Here is a 26,055-nt window from a genome sequence, read left to right on the forward strand (position 1 = left end):
AATTCCTTTTTCTTTTTCTTTTTCTTTTCTTTTTTGTTTTTTTGAGACAAGGTTTCTCTGTGTAGCTTTGCGCCTTTCCTGGATCTTGCTCTGTAGACCAGGCTGTACTCGAACTCACAAAGATCTGCCTGCTTCTGCCTCCCAAGTGCTGGGATTAAAGGCGTGCGCCTTTAACAGTAGCGATCTTGGTATCTTTCAAGATTAAAATGGATTGACGGATCTCAAATGTGTTAGTAGTGAATTATTTTGTGATGCAGTTACAAGTTTGTCTAAGTTTATTTTCTATTAAGTATATTTACTCCCCACTCAGTTCTTTCATGGAATAGCTTTTCTATGCTATTGTTCTTATGGCATAACTAAGATTGAGCATGTGTGCATACTTGGAGCATTGACATTTCCAAGTGAACTAGTCTGCATCCATTCAACTTGGAGCCCAGCGCTGGCATCTGGTAGGTCCTCCATGGGCACAAGGTCAGTGCTTGTGCATTTATAAGCCTCAAGGCCGAACACTGCTTCCTGCGTGAGTACACCACCTGTGGCAGGCTGGCTAGGATAATGTAAAGATGATGAAAATTTCTCCTGAATTGGACTGGATGTGCAAAAAAGAGAAAACAAAAACTTCACGTGATTAGAAGCCTATTAGATTTGATCAAAATAAAATAGCTTCCTTTCATTCTAAGAACACTATTCAAAATTATCTCACAGGTTGAGTTGATCAAATAACTTTCATTAAACAAATATGTGTAAATACTCAAGCTACTAAGATATGAACAGAAATAAAACCAAAGCCATTTAATGTATTAGGTAAACAGGTAAGGTGATATATTTGGTATTTAATAGGAATTGTAGGGAGGAATGAGTTTTTCCCCCAAAGCTACATCTAAATAGCACTACTATAATAAAGACTTGAGTGTTTTTCATTCTAAAAATGGGTTATTTTACAACACTAAGACAAACAAAATATCATCATAATCCAACAAGATTCTGGTACAATATCTCAGCTCACACATGCACACACACGATGAGGATTCTCATTCATGTATTTTATAGTTGTGATTTCACCTATGTGCTAAATTTGTAAAATCTACATTAATACTTATGTGATTTTGCTGTCATTTGCAAGCTTACAGCACAATGAAAAACTGTCAGTCCTGGTTCAGGTCAAATAGGTGATATTCTACCTTATTACTTCAGCTCTCAGCTGTCTTTGTGTGTGTGTGTGTGGTATGGTATCATGGAACTCATGTGCTTTTAATCAGCAATTCCATAAACTAGAAGTTCTATGACTTTAGATCAGCACTTTGTCCCTGAGACCTGATTTCCTCATGTATAATAAGGGTTTAACAGAGTAACGGTCATAACTCAAGTTATTGCAGGGATTAAGAGGACACAGCACATAGAAAGCATAAACACCGTGCCTGCATTATAATGTATGTATCTGTTACATGCACCAGCCTAATCAAATACAATGGAACTTTACTTTTGCAGCAGTACCTAAAGAGGCTTAAACATCCCATCTTCTCGTAAGAGGCACTGGTTTTCTCAATTAAATGGGTGTGCAAAGCACAAATTATGTGTTTTTTTAGTTTTGCAACAGTTGACCCATCAAAAGAGGATTCATAGCTTGAATCCTGGATTGAATTTCAGAAAATGTTAGCTCAGGGATCTGTTACCCAAGCTGTTTCTCTAATTGCCCTGATATACCAAGTGCTTAGATTCATCACTGTGTTTACATTAACAAATAATTACCTTCTGACTTAAAGCTACCATTGAATAAAATCTTATTAGCCTTAGCACATTTGAATACAGTATAATACTCTATCTTAAAAAGCAATGGAAGAAGAGAGTGACAAACACAATACCCAAGCTTTCTGTCTTTTGAGTGGTCCACCATGTTTTCTTTACAAGAATCCAAAGCCATATGTGTATACTGTGTGGCTACCACATTTTCTGAAATATAAAAACATCATAGACAGACATATTACATACACATGTAGACACAAACACCATTTGATATGGTCACAAAGGCTGGAACTCCTTTTCATACTGACTTTCACTACAACTTCAAAACAGTGCCCCATAGTAAAAAGTGCTATGATCAGAAAAAAAATTACTTAGGATTCAAAGAATAAATAGCAGGTCCACTCTAGGCAGGATGACCAGCCCACAGACAGTCACTGGCAGGAGAACTTGATATGAGGACACAGAGGGAGACTAAAAAGCTGCAACCCTTCTAGTGGGCTTTATATAGAGTTTTGTGTGTCTTTCAGTTTAACAAACTGTTGAGTCAGCATTTAGTTGACTGAATAGATTTAGATACTGGCAGTAATTAAATCACTGTTTCTTCTAACTTAAAAACAAAAAAATTCACCTTTATTGACATGACAATAGATGGGGCAGAATTATAGACTAAACTTTACCAAGTGGTTTAGTACTCTGTAATCCTATCTGTTTATAAACAAGTACTGATACTTATTGATATGAGAACATTAGCTTCTTTTTACAGAACCACCGTGGCAAACACCCTAAGAATAGTAACTATTGGCACTTCAAAGAACTCTTCTTGGATTAGTTTTCAATTTGAACAACTTAAAACAAATTTTACTTGAGCAGCAAACTTGTGATGGCATTTAAAAATAGTCCAAGTGTGAACTAACTTCTCCTCTAAGATTGAGAAAAGGAATAAAACATACTGGGTTAGTACTCTAAGAAAATATCCTTATACTCCGAGGTTAATGTTTAGGTTTTTAGGTCATAATCCCATTAGAATATCTTCTATCTAGTGAAGTAAAATTTTCCAGCAGTTATTTAATTACTGTTCTTAAAATTGTGTTTGTGTGTGTGCTTTAGTGAGTACACACCAGAGCATATGTATGGAGGTCAGAGGACAACTTGCAGGAGTCATATTCTCTCTTCTTACATGTGGGTCCTGGAGATCAAGCTCAGGTTGTCAGCCTTGGCAGCAAGCACTTTTATCTGCTGAGCCATCTCAATACCTTGGTATTGCTTTGGCGAACGATTATTCTTTCTAAAAAGTCCTGACAGTGCTATAAGTCAGCTAGTAAACTGACAGTTATTCAAAGGGCACAGTGCTTCCAGACATCACAGTTTATACCTTTTAGATGGGAACATAGTACCTAATGTCTGTGTTCAATGTAGTAACATTGGAGAAAAATTCAAATGTAGATCGTTTACATATTTTAAAAATTATTTCATGTGGATGAGTGTTCTATTTGTACAATATATCTGTGCATCTGTGCATGCAGTACCTACAGAGGCTGGAAGAGGCTATGAGATCCCCTGAAACTGGAGTTACAGACTGTTGGGACCCGCTATGTGGTCCCTGGGAACCAAACCCTGGAGGACTGAGCAGTCAGTGATCTTAACTGGTGAGCGATCTCTACAGCTCACACATGTATATCTTTTATATAAAAGTTACAGTAGACATGAGATTAAAATGAGAACTGATAGGAGTTTTATAATTCCTCTCTTGAAATCATCAGATAAAAATATTAAAATGTGATTTTCTCTGCATAGTATACTTGTCCATATGTCTAAAGTGATAAAATTTGAAGATAAGATACTTCACGGACAAAAACTGGTTATTCATTACTAATTAATATATGTTCATTGTTTCTAATATTTAAACAACTTAATTTTTTTGTAGTAGCCCTTTCTTTGCTATCACAATACAACATACTTCTGTTGGATATACACCTTTGAGTGACTGTAAAGGTTTTTTTCCCACTTTCTACCTATTTATTAAAATTTTAAAATATAGACTGTGAAGACAGAATGTCAAAAAAAACAAACAAAAAAAAAAAACCCCAGCAAAAACAAAAACAAAACCATGGATACACACATAAGTGGATTTTAAGATTCTTTACAGTTTAAACAGTACACTTTTGCAGAAGATACTAAAATAATTGAACACACACCTTTATCTTCTGGAATCTGCACTGAATCTGCTGGGAATTTGTGGAACGGTGTAGATGAAAGCTGGGGAGCAGATGTAAAATCTGTACTTTTAGAACTGGGAGCTATGGTTTTGTTGTATCGATAACCGCATACTGTTGAATCGTCCACAAACTCATCAATGTGAGGCACTTCCTACAACAGAAGATGAATTGAAAAGAGCAACGCCTGCTTTGTTGATGAATTTGACATATCAACCCTTTAAGTCTGGCCGTTAATGTAACCCTGGAGTACAAACAATTCAGGAGGTAAAGAGGATCACTTGAACTTAGGAGTTCAAAATCATCCTCAACAATATAGTGACCTCCTGTCTAAAACAACAAACAAACAAAACTCCAAATATTTTTGAATTGAAAAAAAAAAAGAGGATTTAAAGAAACATAGATATAAACCTCTTGATTTTAGCAAACTTCAACAGGGCTGTATAACACCTGGACATGTTTTTACCTTGTAAAAACTCACTAAATTTGAAAAGAGTTACAGAGATAGTAAAGAGTTGGTTTTCTTCATTACGTCCCTTTTCATGGTAATCTTGTCTGAAATGTGGTTTATTTAAAAAAAAATACTAGTAACTGGAGCCCTTATTTGATTTTTCTATTTCCTCCCCAATCTCCAACATAGGTCAACACATTACACATGGCTGTTCTGTCTACCCAGCTGCTCCTGACGACAACCACTTGTGGAAACAACCCTTTCTTGCACTGATACTTTAGAATAGAGGTCAGGATCTGTGACTGTGCCTCTAGTCTGAACTATAGAGGCTTCTATACTAGGCCTATGTATTTTAGAGAGGACTATCAGATCAAACTTTGGGAATATGTGTCATAAACACACCTTACTATTAGTGAAGTTAACCCAATCACTTGGCCAGGTATCCCTGAGGTTTTCTTCACTAAACTATTTTTCCTCTCCCCCTGTCTTCTTTTGATGCAAATCACCAGGACCTGCCCATACAGAAAGGGAGGTAAAGTAAACTCTACCTTCCAGAGGGCATCATCAAAGAATTAGTGGAGAAATACTACATTTACTTATTTGTGAGTGTGTGTACTTGGTACATACATGTACCTGCTCACATGTGGACGTCAGAAGACAACTGTGAGAGTCAATTCTTTTTCTACCATGTGGGCCCCAGGAATCAAACTCAGGTCTTTCAGGTTGATGATAAATATCTTTACCTGCTGAGCCATCTCATTGGCCCTCTCGGAGAAATGTTAAACCAGTCTAGTAACTGATAATTTTGAAAAGATGCTTGGGAGCTATGCAGATACCGTTTCTTCTCAGTGACATTAGTAGTCATCCACGGGCCTTGCCTATAAGCAGTTACTATCTTAGTGTTCTAATGGTGACCTTCTAGATTCCTTGGAATGCTTCTGTAAGGGAGATTTGTCCCCTCTACCCTATTGTATAAATATGGACACATATTCATACAAACATTATTTCTTGGGTTATAATTTAATATTACTTGACTTATTTGCTCTTTCAAATCATCCCAGGTTTGATCACTGACTTGTTCCTGTGCCACCCACCTCACTTTACAAAAACACAAAACCAAAACAATCACATCCTTAATTTCTGGCACAGGCTACCCCAGGCGCATCTTCTATTTGCCCTGGCATGGCCTATAGAATCAGACATTTCTTTAAGAACATAATTACAGGCTAAGTTTTAGAATCTGTAGGGAAAGAGAACTAAACTTGATAAATCCCTTCAGTTCTTAAAATGCCACATAAACAGGTTATACATCACATTTTAAAAAATAAATTCCACCATCCCTTCCAGTATTGAAGGAAAAACTGGACGGTTCCAGTTTCTGCTCAGCACCAGCATATATAGAAAATGTACCTTTTTTGTTTTTTAAAGCATGTAGCGGAATAATTCAACAAAATGTAGTTTTGAAATAGTTGCACTGAATCTAAAATCCGGTCCATTATTTGGGAAAATTGTAAGGCTAAGTAAGCAGTTTATCAAAAGATTGAGAGCCTCACAATAGTTAATTCAGTAGAACTTATCATGAACTTAAAACAGGGAGCCAGGGTTCAGCAGCATGTCTCAGAAAGGGTTAACAGTGAGGAATCCTTGCTGGTGTACCACTGTCACAGGGGCATGTGGAGTATGGACAAAAAGCATACATGGGAATACTCTGGGCCATGGTGACAGTCTAGATGCAATGGCTGATAACATACAAGAACACTGCGGGCCAATGAACAGGTGAAGCTTGTCTGCTGTGGTGTACTGTTGATCTATTTTTCTCAATTTTCTGGGTTTCTCACTAATATCCCATTGTAGGTCTCAATTCTTATGTCTAAGAAAAAAAATATACTGTTGGGTGGCACCTCCAAGCTCAAGGAATGGCTCTTGAGAAGTAAGGATCACATAATTATTTTTATTTTCTCTACTTATTATAGAATTCAATTTTGTTGACAAATACATTTTCCATACAACATTGGATTTTCCAGAAGTTGTATACACCTTATGCCATTTAATAAGCATAATCATTTGGTAAAAATAAAAACATCCTAAGAGCTATTTCACTGATAAAGCAGATATTTACTTACATTTGATGTTGAAGGAAATTTGCTGACAGAGCGTTCTCCAAAGGTCCTGGCTCCTGCGGGCTTATTTTTAGGCTGTGGTAAGCTAAAGAAAGATTTGTATAATTATGAATCATAAAACATACTAATGAAGTAAATAAGCTTAAAAGTGTTAGAAAAATTTGTCATTTATCCTACTTAATGAGTTAGTGGTTTTACAGAGATTCCTTATTTTTACAGCAATTACTGGCTCCAAACTGAGTTAACTGTAACAGAAGATATTTTTATTATACTGGGTTCCAAATTTAAGAAGCAAGTGAAAACAAGGACCTTGGCCAGCAAGATGTCTTGGGTATCAGGTAACATTTAAGTCTTATTTATGGTGCCTGTTCTAGATATGGATATCACTTCTGCAAGCTGGTCATGCTGTCTCTTTTCTACCTCAGTATGTAGTTCTTCCATGCCAAGATACCTGTAACTCACATAGCTTCATTTGTTTTAACTTACAGTGAAGATTCCTGAAAACACCTCATTCTATGCCCTGATCTTGCTAATGGGTTGTTCTACCTTAAAACATTTTCTCTGTGGTTATTACTCAACATAAGCCACTTTCTGTTCTACTTTATTGGCCCTGCACTTTATGGATGTACAGGCAGATTCATCCACATTTAATAGAATTTCAAATCCAGACAACCCATCTGTTCTCTGACAACTTATAACTAGATTACATTTCTTCTTCAGCTGTGCTTCTGCTACAGGAAGTCTGTTGTTTTGGAACTCATGCATAGCACATAAGAGGCTCATTGGTGGCATCAGTGGAACTCCAACCTAGACCACCCTATCTCCTTACTGCCTCACAATGTCAAGTCCTAAAAGGCCCTTCTGCAGCATCTTATGGCACATGATGACATGTATTCCACCCCCACCCCTGAGTTTATTTCAAATAGACTTTTCTTTACCCATAATTTTCTTTGTTTCCATCTTCAAAAATAGGAAAAGCAGATGACAACGACATAATCTTATTAACTCCCCAAGCTCCAGAAGATACTGCATTTTCTGCAAGAAAACAAAAATGGCATCTCATTATTATCTTGTGAAAAGGCATTATTCTTTAGCAAGCAACTTCAGCTACATATAAGAAAAAGTACTGAAATCTTTAAAAAAATACTAGGTCCTATGTAATGACATAAGCTACTTTGCAGTGAGAAGTGACTGATGCAAGGTCACTGGGTCTAGCTGTTAGGGCCCAATGGAGATCTTGTCACAAACAGTGCAGTGTCTGCCCTCCTATAATGCTGCTACAGAGCTGACTCAACAGAAGTGCACAAAACAAAAGTTGTGGGGATTTTTTTGTTGTTCATGTTCTTTAAGAAAAAAAAAATTAATGTTTGAATGTTAATTTCCAGTCTTCCCAATTCTCACTAGACTCTACTTATCTTTGTCATGATCTTTGGCTTCCAGCACTGCTGGGCTCCAGACTCCACCTAGACATCTTTCTCAGGAGGTGCTTAAGTCTCATGTGGAGAAATTAATTTCCTGACTGTTCCTACCCATGATGCTTTTGTTCTTTAGCACTCATTATTAAACAATAACAAAAAAATCCAACTTAACAAAAAAACCCAAACCAATATCACACGCACTGCAACCTTTTCAATGAAATTTATTCATTCCCTGCTCTGACAAGGCACACTATTCAAAGGCAGGGCCATATCTAAATCTTGATAATGGCTATAGCAACTTCCTGTGGTAATGTGTACTTAAACTTAAGGAGAAGCTTTTAAATAAATCATTACTTTGAAACTGGGCTTCAAATGCATCTTCATTTTGATCTAGAGAAGGCCACTCATCTTTATCATCAGAAATGTCAGGAAGTGTCGGAGCCTGAAACATATTCATGATGAAACCTTATAGAACAGAAAAAATACATGTCAACAGGTTGCAAATCAGTTTTTATTAATTTGTTGGAGGTATGCATATAAACAAAATATTTTACCTAATGCTTCCTTGGTGTGCACAGTTGGTGATGGCTGCACTTTGGATGGTGTTGCTTGAACCATTCCCAATGATGTGTTTGGAGTTGTATGAAAAGAATTAACGCTGGCAACCTTATTTGTTTCACACACTAGCAAAGGAGTGGGACAAAATGTACTATCAGTATGCCATTCAGAACACATTAGAAGGCACACGATTACAGTCATTACAATTAAAAAGTTTACCAATGTCAGTAATAATTATTATTATTATTTCCATTATCATTGATTAAACTTTCCAATCTTTGTAATAATACCATGAAATAAGGTCAAGAATTGTCCTTTTATAGAAAAAGAAATAAAGGTCACATCAACTTAGGAGTTTTGTCATGAAAAAAATCCACAGCTCACAATACACCAACTGCTACTTGCTTATGGTCAGAGTGTAAATCATTTCTTCCTACTATGTTGTGAATCTTAAGGATGTTTTCATTTCACTCAGCTGGTGTTTGCTCAGACTTTATTTCTCTTTCTCCTTCTCTTCTTGGTGCTCATCTAAAGTACTGACATCTGTGGTGCTTAGAACATAACAGGAATATTGTTGCCCGAAAGCTCCACATTTGCCATTCATTCTGCCAAAAGTGGGCTCACCAAGTTGGCTGCTTATTTATCAGTCCTTCCTAGTCACCTTCTTTGAAACCTAACTCTCCACCCTATAATAATAGCTCTTTTCTTGTGGAAATTCTCACCTTTTTCATCATGACTACCTAGCTAACCACTTAGAACATGCTTTGCATTTAGTGAGCATGAACAAAGTCTTGGTACAATAGGTCTCTATTTCAAATAGTCCTGCTCCTACTGTTAGTGGAAAGGATGCCAGTCACATAAGGAGAGGAAGTGAATGACCAAACTGCCTTTATTATTTAATGGACAAAACTATCTTCTATGAAAATGCCTCCACTGTGGTACCAAACAGAATATAATATACTAACTAAACTTTGAATCACCTTTCCCATCTAACGCATTAACTATGACTTTCAGATTAATACACTGAGAAGCTTAATAGAAAAATGCCAAAGGATTCTGAACTAGGAAGATGTGACTAATAAATGAACTTCTATTGTTGCCCAAAAATTGTCTAAGGCTTTAAACATCATTCTTACCCTCTAAAGGGGAAAGCCTTCCTACAACACAGTCACAATACAGACACTTAGCAAACCAAGAGTCTACCCAAACAAGTGGGATGAAGTTAGTATAATGCAACACTACCTTCTTTTAGTTCTGGTCCACTCTGTGGCATGAATTCATGAATACTTTGATTCACACACCTGAAAGAGAAATCTCTTGAGACACACTGATGAATAAAAGCACTTTACACATTAGAATTTTTAACTAACTCTCAAGAAACAATAAAATATTGTCAACAATGCTAAGTCTGTTAGGGTGAGGATAAAACTGCTTAGGGTCATGGTATAAGTAAATGAAATATTTATTTGCCTTTGAGAATATTAATTCTTTCAAATAAAGATAACCATTGAATGTTTTTTTGGAACCTACTGGATCTGCATTTCAGCACACTAACAACCATTCCTCCATGTGGCAAGACAGAATAATGGCTACCCAAATTCAAACACACTTCATTTATGGTGCATGTGAAAGCCTAAGACCTAGTTGCAGGTACTGTGTGTTAGTGGAACTAGTACTTTTCTTGTACTAGTTACCTGGAACCACTAGTAATGTCCAGATTTTAAATTAATAGCAAGGAGAGTGAAGGGAAAAGGTAGCAAACCACTTACATAACAGTTTGCTTTTAAACATACTGTGGCAGTCAACCTCATCTGCCTAATCCTGCCAGAATTCTCTTAAAGAACCTTATTAAAATGTTAAGCAAAAAAGTGCAAATGACTTTTATTTTTACAAATTCCTATCAAATCACAAGTAATGAATAACCAAAGACAAAAATGTAAAACAAGAAATTTGTTGTTATTATTATTTCTGAAACCTAGAAAATTCCTTCAGAACTGGGGAATATTGGGAGATACATCTTGGCACAAAGAATCATCAGCACAGATCTCAAATAGCTTCATAGCTTCTGAAGGAAGACAAAGAAAACATGAGAACGTATGTCAAGTAACTTTCTGTGCAGTAATCGTGTGACAGGTATGTAGTCAAAGCTAGTAAGTACTTTCAGTTTGCAGTTTACAGCTATCTACTCTGAAGGTACAGAGAAACTGCCTGAAGTTTCTAATTCAAGAAAAAAGTACAAAGTAAACAAATACTGTGAAAGAAGTGTGGAATTAAGTCTGAAAGATTCAAGGCCAATATTTTGCATCTTTTCAACATACTTATAAAATTTTAAAAAACAAGAACCATTCATACAACATACTATAGATCATGAAAAGAAATTATACATGCCATTCACATTACTATCACCTCCAGAACAACATTTAGCTTACCTGGAGTCTGTCATTGACTGGCCACTTACAGGAATAGGAAGAGTTGGCTGGCTGGCAGCTGGGATCATCAAAGCACTGGTAACAGCATTTACCATAAGAGGAACAGAAGGTGCCTCCTGTGGTTTCTCTCCTGAGTTCTCTGAGGTCTGTTGATTGATGGATGGAAGACTTGGAACTCTCAGTTCCTGCTGGGAACATGTATTCAGTCCCATGCATACTGGATTAACCTTTCATGTTGAACAAAAAGACATAAAATAAAACAAAACAAAACTAGGAAGTCTTGAATATTACTAATCAGTCATTAGAGCTTCTCAAAGTACAGCAACAAAAGACTAGCCTCTACGATGGTTTCTTAAACACGGACACACCAAAAGCTTATATTAAATTTTTATTATTATTATTATTATTTGTGTGTATGTGTGTGTGTGTGTGTGTGTGTGTGTGTGTGTGTGTGTGTGTGTGTGCACGCGCGCACGTGCATGTGTGTATAGGTATACACATGGGTAAGTCAGGGGACAACTTTTAGGAGCTGGCTCCCTCTTACTTGTTGGGCCAAGGTCTTAATTCTCTGTACCATATATTCCACTTTAGCTGGCTCACAAGCTTCCAGGTAATTTCTGTCTCTGCCTCTCATCTCACTGTATGAGGGTTGGGATTACAGATGTGTGCCACCATATCTGGTTTTTTTTGTTTGTTTGTTTGCTTTTTTTTTTTTTTACATGTGTTGCTGGGATCAAGCTCAGGTGATCTGGCTTGTATAGCAAACACCTTCACCGGCTGAGCTATCTCTCCAGCCTAGCATCTTATACTTTAAATCACTGAAAAACAAATTGGCTTCTATAATAATATCAGCATTTAATAAGTAGCTCAGTTGGATATAGCAGTTCATGGGAGTCCAAGATACAGAAGAACTGCAGGGAGGCTGAGGCTAGTCTGGTCACCTAGCAAGTTCCAGGCCAGCCTAGGCCAGTGTGAAATCCTGTCTAGTAAAACAAAAGCAAGAATGGAGGAGTGAGAAACGACACAGTGAGATCAAGGTGGAAAGGAGACTACTAGGAGCAAAAGAATACATGGGAAATGGAGGGCCAGAGAAAAGAAAAGGAGGGCAACAGAAACCAAGTATGACAATGTCACATGAAACCCATTACTTTTTATGTTAAACTATAAAAAAAGACACTTGAATCACAAAACAAACAAAAAGTGTCCTATTTCTCTTTACTTAATTTTGGGAAAAGACTAAAATTAATGTTATCAAATCTTCACTCAGATCTTCTTAGTAGCCATTTTTGTATTTAATGGATAGGATATATTTATATTAATTTCCACAAAGGCACATGGTCCATAAGAGGAAGGATAAACACACTCTTAGGATATCTGCTTTTCTATTTACACGGAAATAGAATGTAATAAAAGACAGAAAGGCTAATTCCTTATCTTACGGAAGCATTCTTACAAATTCTAAGAGTCATCTTAAGCTGGATGTGGTGGCATATGCCATTAATCACAGCTCTTTAGAGGCAGAAGCAGGGGCATCTCTGTCAGTTCAAGGTCCATCTGGTTCACATAGCAAGTTCCAGGTCAGCTACATATTAAGACTCTGTCTCCAAACCAAAAAAGAAAATCCAAAACCAGTAATTTAAATGACCCACCTCACAAATTAGTAAAGAGTGAAAATGGTCCTGACACAGATCAACCACCCCATTAGAAGTACCACAGATCTCAGGGTCTCTTGTACTTTGGGCGACTACAGAGACTTGGTTGAGCTAAGTATTTCCACCCTGTCTCTATATTTCTTTGCTCATCCTTTTTTTTCCCCCTGTGTAGTCCTGGCTGTCCTGGAACTTGCTCTGTAGATCAGGCTGGCCTCTGCCTTCCGAGTGCTGGGATTAAAAGTGTGCACCACCACAGTCCAGCTCATTCCAAATTTTATACATCTTTCTGTATCAAATTATTTTAAAACTCAGTAAAATTCCTAGCTAAATTAGAATAACTATAAAAACAGGGCACAGAGAGCAACAGCTCTAACAGTGAAGAATGTGGACATACTTCAGGCCTGTTCTGGGAAGTAGACAGGTCCTCCTTGTGAGACAACTCCACCACTTGATGCAATTTCTTGTGAAGTTCATCCATTTTCTGTTTTAACAGTTGCTCTTCAAAAGCATTTGCTTCTTTCCTTTTCAAATAATGTCTGTCTTCACTAACTTTAAGAAACATTAAAAAAAGCATGGTTTGCTCTCAAAATTTCAGAGTATTACATGCAAAATGAGCAAAAGGTCACAATTTAGGACAGATATTTTTAAAATCAAAGTTTTCCATATTTTTCGATTTTAGAACTGAAACTTATATTACCTTTTAATTGTAATCTTTACCTGTCCTCACCACAATTACTATTAAATACAGGTCATATGTTATATTAAAAAAAAGCCTGTTATGTGATCAATAATATTCAGCAATGGTAGTCTAATACTAAACATTTCTTATAAAACAATCATATTGTGCTACAAAACACTTGACAATGATTTTTTCCACTCATTTTTATTTCTAATCACTTTATCTTACATATGTGCATATGTGCTTGTGTTCATGTGCATATGTATGTATGTATATATGGCTCCAAAGCCTCAGGAGCCATCCCTTCGGTTTTGTTCTCACTGGCCTGGAGCTAACCGAGGAGTCTAGGCTGCCACTGCTACCCGAGTGCTGTGATTACAAGTGTGTGCCATAACACTTGTCTTTTTTTTTTTTTTTTTTTTTTTTTGGTTTTTTCGAGACAGGGTTTCTCTGTGTAGCTTTGCGCCTTTCCTGGGACTCACTTGGTAGTCCAGGCTGGCCTCGAACTCACAGAGATCCACCTGGCTCTGCCTCCCGAGTGCTGGGATTAAAGGCGTGCGCCACCACCACCCGGCTAACACTTGTCTTTTTAATGTAGTTCCTGGGAATCAAACTCACATCCTCATTATTGCATGGCAAGCATTTACTGACTGAGTTATCTCCCCATCCACCAATGTCCCCCACTTCAGATTTTAAAAAAATGTAACTCTAGGCACTTTTCAAAAGAATATTGAAACATTAAAGGGCATAAGTCCCAAGCAAGGTATATATGTGGAGGTCAGAGGACAACTTGCTGGTTCTCTCCTCCTACCGAGTGGGTCTTAGCGTCAGAACTCAGGTAGTCATACTTGGTGGCTTTTAATTTTTTTATTTTTTATTTTTGTGCGTGTGTACATGTACATGTTTGTGATGGTGCCTACAGACGCTAGAGGTGTTGTGTCCCCCTGGAGCTGGGCATTACAGGGTGTTGAGTCACCTGACATGGGTGCCGGGCACTGAACTCAGGTTCTTTGCAAAAGCACTAGCAGCTCTTAAGTGCTGAGCCACCTCTGCAGCTCACCTCTTTGGGGAAAAGTGTACTAGGGTCAGACTTCAAACAAATTTCTAATAAAAATCAAATATGGGCACACTCAATAAATCAGTTTGCTTAGAGACTACATGTTGTGGCACATGAACAATTCAAAATGTGCCCTCCAACAAATATTGACTTTTCTCTATAGTTGATTAAATATAAAAATAATGAACATATGGGCAGTTCAGAGAGTTTTCTGCTCTTGCAAAGTTCAGTTCAGTTCCTGGCCCCTGTATCAGAGCACACAACTTCTTCTGGCCTCTGAGGACACTGTACTCACATGCACAACCCACACTCACACATAGCTTTAAATTAATAATCTTTAAAAAGGTAGTGAACAAAAGGCTCACATAGTAGATCTAGTCCAAATAACCTAGAGGACATAAAACCCTGAGTAGAACCAAGGTTCATTTTCCTCTATGTTGTTATAGTAAAAAGCAAGTGCAAAGGCACATTTCCTTATGAGGAACAAAAAGTATTATTTATTCCATAAACATAAATAACCTGGCATGCTGATCAGAAGACTACTTCTGCATATTTTTTACAGTAGATGCAAACTTGGAAAATCTCTTCTGAACCTCAGTTCTCAATCAAATCCTTGCACAGAACAAATAAATGCTCTACAAATTTAGTACTACTGTATACAGAGGTTCAAATTCACACAGATGATAGCGAAATGCTACCTATTTCACTAATGCAAAGGCAACACCAGTAAGGATGCTTACTGTGGTGCTGTTTCAACTGTTATCAGTTCAGCAGTGGAGCCTATGGTCAAGCCTTGCTGCTAGGCTAGTGTCTAACAAAGACTTCTAGGCTTCTGACAGAAGGAGCTCAAGACATTCATTCTCTTGTCTTTCATTCAATTATGTGATTGTTCATCCTTTAAAAAGACACAAAATATAACAAGATATTGAGTGCAAATACCCCACTCTTCATGCTTTCTCCGTTGATTGTATTTCTGGGCCCTTAGTTCTTCAAAGGAAAATTCTGAATCCCCACGAATAAGCTTTTCCTTGCAGTACATAACAACCTGCTGAGTGTCAGCCTTGGGTGCCACAGATGAACTGACAGAGCATTCTGATTTTGAAATCATGATCACTCTTTGTTCCCTACTGGGGAGAAAGACACCATTTACAACAGTGTACTCAAGTAACTTGAAGAAAACTTAAGTAATAATGTATTCATTGTACTTGCATATTAGACTCTTTATCACAAGCAGAAGGTGTCACACCAAAACATTCTGAGCCCTAAAAGACAGAAAACAAACATGAGCACTCATTTACCCAAGACAAACCTTCACACAAATTACTTCACAATTAATCTGAAAATGCTCCATGAGAAGGAGCCTCTTAATCTCAAGTAGATTTCCATGTTTATAGAAATCATGATTAATAGCTGGAACTTTAATTGACATTATTTTTACTTAACTTTTCAAACTGAGGTCCCCCAAAAGAAAACACTTTAAATTTAAGACGTTAAAATTCCCTTCTGGTATTTCTTTACTCTCAGAAGTTCCCAATAGTAGCAATAACCCAATTATTTATTCATCAACAAATATTTATTGATATTTCACAAATATTATACAATGAGCTAGGTTTGGGGAATATGACCAAAAGTAACACTCATTTCATCTGTGTAAAAATCTAGAGTAGGAGAAAGAATGAGGGTGGCAAACATTGTAAGACATAAATTGTGACAATCTGTACAATCTATCAAAGTTAGACACGCATGTTCTACATAGGAATATGCCGCATTAGTAAAACAGACATCTTTACATTGGATTAAGCTACAAGAATGTCCTAAAGAATGATTGTCTATGAAAGAGAAAGATGCTAAGAAACATAAAGCTGAAGAGGAGATTGGAGTATTTTTATGATTATAAGTAGGCAAGGCAGAAGAGATTTAGATGGGTCAAAAATATTTAGGGGGATGAAAAGTAGGCACAAGTACAAAGCTACCTTTTCCCAGGGAAACAGCAAATAAAGATGCAGTTACCTATGTAATGGTTGGTAGCAGGAAATGAGAAGATATCTTCTGCTATGTTGCAGAAATAATTTCTATTTTTATAGCTATGAGAGTGAGATAGACACATCCCAAATTTGAGAATGAAGTTTAAAATCACAATAATTTGGTATTAAAGAATTAACTGGTAAGTACACGAGACATATAATATCAAGAGTGGTGTGGAACATAGGGAAGAAATGCTTGAAAAGTGCCAGAGCTCTGGTTGAGGTTATGTGCATAAATGTTTGAGGTTCTGGGTTTTTTCTAAAGCAGGGCTCAAAAACCATCAAATGTGATCCAAAATAGAAATTTCCTGGGCCTACAAAGAGGCCAGCAGAACAAATAGAGGATATTAGGAAGAAAGAAACTGCACACAGGGGTTTGTGTGGCAGGCAGGTGTCCTTAAGTCTGACAACAACCTATATTGGAGTTGAACAGATAGAGGATGAAAAGGCTCAGCGCTGCTATGGAGTGGTGGCTGAAATGGAGGTCAGTCACAGGAGACAGGGCCAATGGAGTTAAGATGCAAAGGCAGACATAAGATAGCCAGAATGGCTGTCCAATAACATCCCTGATTTCTAAACAGCATACAAATAAATGTCCTTGTTACCAGACTCGTAGGAACACAGGCTGAGTTTTTTCCTGGACTTGACTTTGTTGTCATGACTTGGTTTAAAATCTGTGCACTCTGCAGAGGTTCTGAGGTTGCAACTATGAGGGAAAAGAAAGTGAAATGAGTAATAAATGAAAAGTAACATTAAACAGAATTAAAACAATACATTCCACTGTTCTTTCAGTATGTTGTATTTAATAAAATCTATTTGAAGCTAGAGAGATAGCTCAGCAGTTCAGAGCATTTGTTCTATTGGAAGACTGAGGTATAATTCCCAGCATTCACATGGCTCACAGTCATCCATAATCTAGTTCTAGGGAATGCGATACCCTCTTCTGACTCATGTGGGCACTAGCCATGTATATAGTGCAGACAAACATGCAAGCAAAACACTCGTACATATAAAGGAAAAGATCTAACACATAAATAAAAAAATTACTTTAAAAATCAACCCATTTTAAATTGTCAAAGGAAAATGGACTAATTTTCAGTGAAGAAAAATGTTTGAGAAACAATATTCTAACCAACTCAAGAAGTTAAGATAATACCTGGATGGAATATAAACCCTAAGTGGTTATTTTAAACAAGATGACAGTGACTGTTGTTGAAATGGGATCTTTATTTCTAAGGGAAAAGAAAAGGACACGTTTTTAAAAGTCGCATTTACACCTATTTGATGTCAGTTCTGAACAGATGGAGAGGCCAGTATATCCCCTCTTTGTGTTGTAGGAAATTGAGCAGATATTAGAATGAACAACTGTATTTTTTAGAAGTACTTCGATGCTGAAGAATCCTTGTGGAAAATAGTGATTGTTTCCCGTGATATGTAGAGTTGTTTTGCTGAAGGGGCTTTGCAGCCATCCCACAACTTTGGTTACAAGAAGCTTCAGGAACATCATGTGATGTTCTCCTTCAGTAAGACATGTAAATCAAGATTGGGGACCTTGGTATGAGGAAATACTTTGTGTAATAATCAATAAACACACCTTTGTATGGCTTTCGGGGTTCATTTCATCACAAGAGGCTGGACCTTCCTGCTGCCACATTGGCCTTAAAATTTCATCTTGGGAATGCCTTCTTTCTTCAACTGACTCATGCTATACAGTGCACCCCAACATCTTTGGGATAATCTTTTTTTTTTAAAAGACAGTATACTGTTATGTAGCTCTGGCTGTCCTCAAAACTTATGTTCCTTCTCTGTTAGCCTTCCTTCTGAGTACACTACACTATATCTAGATATTAGCTTATTATTTTTTGAGGTAGATTCATTAAGTTTTGCTTGCAGGTTTGCTCTATTATAGTGCTATGACACAGCCCCTCTGCTATCCAGAGCTGTTTTGTGAGATTATTATCAAGAGTGCTTTCCTATTACCCAAAACAGTAATTTGGTTTTTGGTTTTCATTAAATACTACATGAGGCTATTTTTAACAAACAAAACAAAACACACTTAGTGCAAATTACAGACTAAATTTTCAACAATCTAGACATTTTAAAAAAGTATTATTTTACCTTGAGCTTGCAAATGGGCTCCAGTAAGACGTGCCTGGAATATACTAAAAATAGAAAATACATATAGATCTTAATCTTACAGTTTAATATACATCTATATTGAAATGGAAAGTAAATATAACAGACAATAAAAACAGAAAAAGAAAAACTGAGTTTCAAGTTGCTTTAAACTTCAGACACAAAATTCTGGGAATATTTATATTAGAAAAGTCTTCTTTTTACACAGTTTATATCATTATTTTTCAAATTCACCTAGCACATGCATCTTCTATCTCCATGAACCAAGTCTGCAGATGTTAAAATTCAAAAATATTTCAACTATTACTTCACATATTTTATAATCTGAAACAAAATGATTATATTTCAAAGAAATCAAAGTATAAAACTTAGACCACTGTTTTGAAAGACAATGGGTTATATCACTCATGCTCTGTAAAATATCCACACATACATCATTTCATAGCACTTTTGCATACCAATTCGACCTTTTAAAAATTGTGTAGCTTCCCAAGCCTGACATTTGTGGGTAATGAAAGCGAGAGTGTATATTGTATAGAGAAGAAATGCATACCTAAGCACTAAATTTTGATTGTTTCATAATTCAAACTAACGGTTAACAAAACCACTTTACCTGATGGTTTGAAAAGGTACAAAATTAGATACTATTAAAGTATTGTTAACATAGAATTATTGTTGACATAGAATAAGTCCATAGATAACTTTTGTTTGTTTCTCTGTGTAGCTTTGCACCTTTCCTGAAACTCATTCTGTAGTCCAGGCTGGCTTTGAACTCACAGAGATCTACCTGGCTTTACCTCCTGAGTGCTGGGATTAAAGGTGTGCGCCACCACCACCCGGCTATGGATAACATTTTTAAAGAGGATTGCAGTGGTGTTTGAGAGAAAAGATTCTCCATCAGTACAGGGACAGTGAGACTACTCAGCAGGTAAAACACTTCTGCCAGGCGTGACCACCAGAGTTCAATTTCCAGAAACCTCTGACCTCCGTACACTTGCAGTGGTGTTCTTGCCCCAAACAAATAATTTAAAAAGACAAACAAATGTCATTAGTACAGAAAAAAAAAAAAAAAAGATTAAGGTTAAGAGCACTTGCTGCTCTTGCTCTTCCAAGGACTCAGGTTTGATTCCCAGCACCTAGATGATGGTTCACAACTGGATCCAATGCCCTCTTCTGGCCTCTGTGGGCACCAGGCATACATATAGTTCATATACATACATTTAGGCTACCATATTTTAAACAAACAAACCGTTAACCATTAAACATACTGATTTTTCTTATGTAAATTTGAAGATTCTCATAATAATTTTCTTTTAAAGCACAAATACTATAGTAAAACTGAAAAAAAAAATCGGTAGGTATATTGAATGCTGGCAAGGGGTGTAATGCATAGATCTTCAATTCGTCTACTAAGAATGCAGAAGAAAATCTTTAGATAGATGGTTTGGTTTTATGTCCCACATGCCTTGAAACTGTTTAAACATACTTTTATTCAATTATTCCAATTCTAGATGCTATCAAAACAAGATAAATGTAAGAAATATATTATCTTTAGGGGCAAAGATCTTGACATATAGTATGTATGTAGCAAGACTTTGTAAAGCATGTTTGCAATTCTGTAATATAGCAAGAAAAAAGTTTTCTATATTTTCAAGTTTTCCTAAATGAGGCATTTTTAATAACAGAAAAGTAACAGAACAAAAACATGTGTGCAAAAAACCAAGGTATTCGTTGATATGCAGTATTTACTATGGTTTGAATTGTCACCAAAACTCATGTTGAAACTCAATCCCCATTGGGAAGATTTATAAAATGTTATCTCCAGCAGTGGTGGCACAGGCCTTTAATCCCAGCACTTGGGAGGCAGAAGCAGAGGCAGAGGTAGGTGGATCCCTGTGAATTTGAGGCCAGCTTGATCTACAAAGTGAGTTCCAGGACAGCCAGAACTGTTACCCAGAGAAACTCTGTCTTGAAAAACCACACACCCACACCAAGGTTATCTCCAAAATGTGATTAGATCAAGAGAGCTCTGTCTTCATGAATGGATAAGTCTATTCATGGCTTAATAGGTTATTCTGAGGGGACAATTTGTTCTGTCTCTTGTATGTGCCCTTCTTGTGATGTGAAATTCTGTATTGCCTCACAATTCTGCAGTCTAAAGTGACATTACAAAATCTGTCACGCACCACCCTAAGAACAGCATGAAGCTTATTGCTTGCATTCAGACCTACAATACACAGACAGTATGACTTACAGTTTAAGTAGATATACAAAATATACACAAAGGAAAAGGTGGGTACAGACTGGAAACTACCTGTACTGTTGTTGTAGTAGTTCTTTAGGTTCAGCCTGGTTCTGAATTCCTCTCCGAAAAACAGCACTGGCATGCTGCAGTGCTCCCTGGGCTTCCAGATGCCCCGCCCAAGATATATACAGAGGAGATGACTTGGTTCCAATTCCCTGGTTGTACAGGAACTCAAAAAACTGATGGAGGTCATTGTTGTACTCAGCCTGCAGAAACCCAGAGCAGAACCACACAAAAACAATGAGGTATAAAGAGATAGTAAATGGATAGAGGGGGCAGCTAGACAGGGAGAATGACTTCTAATCTTCCACATTAGGAAACTATGGTTGATAATTTTATATTGCAAAATAGCTAATAGAGAGGGTTTTGATTTCCAACACATAGAAATGATAACTATTGGAGGTTATATACCAATTATTCAGATCACAATGTCATACACTGTTTACATGTTGTTACTCTATTCCATATGAATAACTGTTATACACAAGACAACCAAACTGCTAGGCTGAGTCTGTCCCAGAACCCAGAAAGCCCTACATTGTTTAGTCTTCATGAAAGTCTAGGAATGTATTGTATAGGTAAAGACATTATGTTGTTTTCAGATGATAAATCTAAAAATTATCTCTTCCCTTGATATTCAAGGATTATGAAAGTATTTCACAAAATACTGATCCAGTATTTCACAATGATTCATTACATGAATAATTGCTTTAGTCTTAACCTGAGGTTACACAAGTGCCACAGGGTGCCTTTAATTATAGTATTTTATAATTTAGGGAACAATTTCATGTGCACTTTATTCCATATGATTTTATTACTAGAATTCACAGCCCTAAGCTTTCATTTCAGATTAGATTGAAGAAGAGTTCTATTCTCTTTTAACAGTTGGTAACAATATTTTTTTATTTTTTGGTTTTTTGAGACAGAGTTTTTCTGTGAAACAGTTCTGGCTGTCCTGGAACTTGCTCTGTAGACCAGGCTGGCCTCCAACTCACAGATCTGCCTGCCTCTGCCTCCTGAGTGCTGGGATTAAAGGCATGTGCCACCACCATCCGACTTTAGTAACAACATTTTAATTAAAAACGTGTTCCCAGTAAGGATTATTCTACATGTACTACATGATGTACAAATCTTAACTGGTTTTCAAATTCTTTTTAAAATGTGTTGCTTGTTATATTTTTATTATTTACAACATTTTTAAATTTAAATACATTTTGACCATATTCTTCCCCTCCCCCAAATCCTTCCAGATCCTCTCCTCCTCCCTACTTACCCAACTTTAAGTTCTTTCTCAAAAAACAAAACAAAAACCCAATACAACAACAACAACCCCCCCCCCCCCCCCGCCGCCCCAAACCTAGAAAACAGAATACATCGAACTGCAAAGTCCATTATTTGCTGGTCAGCTACTCCTGAACATGAGACCTGACACTCCACATCAAAGTAGGACAGGACAAACCAAGAGAAGGCACAAGAGTCAGAGACATACTTGTTCCCACACCCAGGAATCACATGCACTCACTGACCTGGAAGCCATAATATAAACATAAAGAGAGTCCTACCTACTATAGCCGGGGACGGCCTTCTCCTTTTAGTACCACAGTTCGTCTCTGAGCTAAAACTCCCAGAGACCTTAGCATCTAAGAGCTCTTGCTTATTTTCTCTCTCTCAAGCACAGTTCTCCTCCTCCTCCTCCTCCTCCTCCTCCTCCTCCTCCTCCTCCTCCTTTCCTTTTTTTTGAGACAGGGTCATGCTACATACCCTTAACTGGCCTGGAACTCACTATGTGAACCAGGTTGCCTCAACTCAGAAATCTGCTTGCCTCTTTCTCACAAGTACTGGGATTAAAGGTATGAGCCACAACTGGCTTCAACCACATTTTGTATCCAACCATTCATTTAACTTTTTGTTTCTATCTCATGTTCCTCATACGAAATGTGGTTCCTCAATATTTCAGAAGCTAAGACTACAATACATACCTCTGACTATGTAACTTCTAAAAAAGTTCATGAATATAAACAAGAAATTGGTATGGAAAGGCAGTCTAAAATGATCTTAACGGGGGTGGGGGTGGGGTGGGGGACCAAAAGTAAAACATTATATTTAGTTATCTACCTGAAATTATACTCACAAATTTTAAGCAATAATTGATGAATCTTGGGTCATTATGGTACCTCTTCTTATCTAAAAATTCCTTCATTAAATGTTGCAATAATATCATCAAGTATTCTTTATTTTCAGGAAAATTCTCTTCTATCCACTTCATAAAGCTAGAAAAATATGGATATTAGTATTCCACAGGGTAGCATATGGTTCCTTTGTTTAAAGGAAAACAAACAAAAAAATATACACTAACCTTTCCCATTCCCCAAGTGGGTCATTACCCTGGTAGCTTTGCATATGGGCTTCAAACATGCTAGAACAGAAAAGTACAAAAAGTACATACATGAGAAATTAGGAATAATTCCTAGAAGCCAAAGATAAATTCTATATTATGTCATCTATATGCTTGAAAAATGGAAATTTTGAATATCAACCCAAACATCACATAAAAAGACAATCAGTCAGAGGTGTTCAGAAAAATCAGAAGCAGTATTTGTCCCCAGGTCAATCTAGATTCACTGGTCCCTAATGTCACCGCCACCCAGTGGGACCGAGACAGGTCTACTCAGGCCCTTCTCCTTATTCTCAGGAGCATAGACAAGACAGGGAGTTAGAATAAGATGCAAAGAAAGCCTCTCCTTTGGTGGGACAGCCCCAGAGACAGTTTGCTTGAGTCCAAATCTAACCCTGTCCCAGAGGAAAAGCTCACGATGACAGTGCTGGTAACCACAGAGCTCCTAGAGGGCTTCCCTTTCCTTACTTCAGGAACACCTAGCCTCGGCTCAAGGAGCCAAGCAAGCAAATCAAATTCCAATGACCTCGGGTGCTAGAGGGGTAAACAAACAAAAATCATAAAAACAGTGCCGTGTCACATGAAGTAATAAAAAGGGGAAGGGGGGTGGCAAACTAAGGAGTAAGCAGAGGGAGTGACAAGTGACCAATGCCAGATAGCTACCACAGCCGTGTGAGGGAAATCAAAAGGCGGACAGAACTTGAAGGACAAAGTCAGGTACTGAGTGGAGCAGAAGAGGTGGCAAGTTCTATCTGCATTTTAACAGTCTCTGTTCTTTCACGGAAAGGAACAGGGTGGGAACACAAGCAGGAGTGGGTTCGGGAGCTACAGCAGAGTCCTAGTGGGTAGTAGGTGGGACCAGGAGAGAGGAGCTGGTACAACCTCAGAGAGGCAGGATGGGAAGAAACTCTACTCTGAATAGGAAGCAAGTTGGAAAACCATCATAGGTTTTCAAACTGAGAAATGATGAGGGGAAAAGAACTTAAAAGCAGCATTTCTTTTTTCCAGAAATGACTAGAAAATCAACCTCCAAATACAATTCACTGGCATACTGAAATGGTTATTCAGAGAAACTATAGACAGCAATGGCTTTTTCATAACTTTGTGCACAGAAGTAGTATAGATTTTAGCGGTTCTAGTATTTTTTAAATTAAGTCAAGGAATTCCACTTTTTGGATTCTTTTCAGCATGCCTGAATTGCCAGCACCACTACTTCTGCCCTTTGAGGTTCTTATTTAGCAAAATAAGAATACAACTATTTGTCCAAGGTAAACATTCAATAGCCTCACACCAACCCTACTCCCTGGGAAAAGGGCTTACGCACACTGTCTCTTAATACTAAAACATCTATCGTTAAAACAAGCTAGCCTTTTAAAAGTCAGAATACCTAGTGTCTTTTTTTAAATGGGGAGGGGCTTTCAAAAGAGAATATTTAGTAGATATAATTAAAAATTAAATTGCTTTACGCCAATAGGTTTTGGGTACCTGACTCTTCGGATACCCAAAGGGCTGATAAAAATAAAATTTTACTTCCTGTAATATGATTTAATAATTTTAAAAGTTTTACAACGCAGGCTGGGTAAGGCAAGTAAATAAATAAATAAATAAATAAATAAATAAAACAAAAGAAAAAAAGAAAAAGGAAAAGAAAAGAAAAAAAAGCAATTAGTGTGGGAACTTAAAAAAAAATCTGCTTGCAGGTAGAAACAAATGACTCCCCCTTTTTTGTTTTCCCATAAAATTCAGTTTCAGGTTTTTTTTTTGGTTTTTGTTTTTTAAACCTAGCAGGTAAGTGAGAAATAGTAAATTCTTTCCCTAGGTGACCAGCGTCTTTATTAAGAGACTGAAATTCTCTCCTAAACACCCCACCACCCAGGGTTCGGGGACTCGAAGGCGGGGCGTCGGTCTGGAGGAGGTCGGTTCCCCGCGGAGAAGACACCCGCCACGTCGGAAGGTCGGGAAGGTCCGCTCGCCGCCCAAACCCCGCCACGGGACGGCGGCCGGCTGCAGCCCAAACCCCGCCACGGGACGGCGGCCGGCGGCAGCCCAAACCCCGCCACGGGACGGCGGCCTGCTGCAGCCCCCGCTCGCTCGTGTGGCCCGGGGCCGCCGCCTGGGCCGAGCCCTGGTGGGGCCCACGGGAACCGCTGAGGAGAAGGCCCGGCCGCGGCACCCGGACTCAACCGCCCTGGCCGGCTCTCAGCGCCGCTCGCGCCCTCACTCCCCCTGAGGCACACTTACCGAAAGACATTTTCTAGGCTGTCCATGACGAGATAAAGCGCGCACGGCGGCGCGACGCCGAACCAGACGCCGCCCCTGGTCACCCACCCCGAAGCCGATTCGAATCCCCCGCGCAGCCGCAAACGTAAAGCCGAGCGTTGGCAGCGCGCCTGGTCATTGGTCTCGGCTGAGGGAGAGCTGGCCAATCGCTGGGGCCGTTGCTAGGAGACACAGTCCCGCCCCCCCGGCACCGGCAGTTCCTCCCACTTCCACCTAGCCTTCTAGGGAATCCTGTCCTAGGTGCTGTTTCCGTTCTAGTGAGACGCTAACCATTTTAGCACAGGGATTATTATTGTTATTTTTAGGAACCATCTAAATTGCAGCTGGGTTACAAAATTACACCACCAGGCTGGACTTGAGGACTCTGTGACTCTTTGCGCCTTCTTGGATCCTGAGAGTCGCGAATCTTTGCTTTGCTTAAATAACAGAAATTGCTTAGCTGGTGAGCGGACTCAGCGGGTAAAGGCGCTTTCCGCCAAGGCTGACGGTATCCCGGAATCCACAGGGTGAAAGGGAAGAAAACCCACTTCCCTATGTTGTCCTCTGATCTCCACACGCACGCTGTGGCACTTACACATATAACAAATGAGGAGAC

General features: G+C 38.1%; 1 protein-coding gene across 2 annotated transcripts in view; it reads right to left on the bottom strand.

Annotated features, from left to right (window-relative positions):
- The window catches only part of Bub1 (BUB1 mitotic checkpoint serine/threonine kinase), a 32,032-nt gene extending 6,460 nt beyond the window's left edge, over nucleotides 1-25,572 (bottom strand). Inside the window, exons 1-18 of one of the 2 annotated variants that reach the window (XM_016009808.3) lie at nucleotides 25,422-25,572; nucleotides 23,142-23,201; nucleotides 22,917-23,055; nucleotides 20,795-20,991; nucleotides 18,463-18,506; nucleotides 16,950-17,050; nucleotides 15,530-15,582; nucleotides 15,260-15,447; nucleotides 12,979-13,133; nucleotides 10,933-11,159; nucleotides 9,746-9,804; nucleotides 8,500-8,628; nucleotides 8,300-8,410; nucleotides 7,466-7,562; nucleotides 6,531-6,612; nucleotides 3,939-4,110; nucleotides 1,863-1,950; nucleotides 381-589 (exon numbers count right to left, since the gene is read on the bottom strand). In XM_016009808.3, coding sequence (XP_015865294.3) covers nucleotides 381-589; nucleotides 1,863-1,950; nucleotides 3,939-4,110; nucleotides 6,531-6,612; nucleotides 7,466-7,562; nucleotides 8,300-8,410; nucleotides 8,500-8,628; nucleotides 9,746-9,804; nucleotides 10,933-11,159; nucleotides 12,979-13,133; nucleotides 15,260-15,447; nucleotides 15,530-15,582; nucleotides 16,950-17,050; nucleotides 18,463-18,506; nucleotides 20,795-20,991; nucleotides 22,917-23,055; nucleotides 23,142-23,201; nucleotides 25,422-25,447 — 2,137 coding nt within the window. In that variant the 5' untranslated portion in view covers nucleotides 25,448-25,572. The remainder of the gene's footprint in view (nucleotides 1-380; nucleotides 590-1,862; nucleotides 1,951-3,938; nucleotides 4,111-6,530; nucleotides 6,613-7,465; nucleotides 7,563-8,299; nucleotides 8,411-8,499; nucleotides 8,629-9,745; nucleotides 9,805-10,932; nucleotides 11,160-12,978; nucleotides 13,134-15,259; nucleotides 15,448-15,529; nucleotides 15,583-16,949; nucleotides 17,051-18,462; nucleotides 18,507-20,794; nucleotides 20,992-22,916; nucleotides 23,056-23,141; nucleotides 23,202-25,421) is intronic. The other variant, XM_006991511.4, reaches the window with a different exon arrangement.
- Between the last annotated feature and the right edge of the window lie 483 nt (nucleotides 25,573-26,055).

Source organism: Peromyscus maniculatus, chromosome 4 (assembly GCF_049852395.1).
Source record: "Peromyscus maniculatus bairdii isolate BWxNUB_F1_BW_parent chromosome 4, HU_Pman_BW_mat_3.1, whole genome shotgun sequence".
Classification (NCBI taxonomy): Eukaryota; Metazoa; Chordata; class Mammalia; order Rodentia; family Cricetidae; genus Peromyscus; species Peromyscus maniculatus.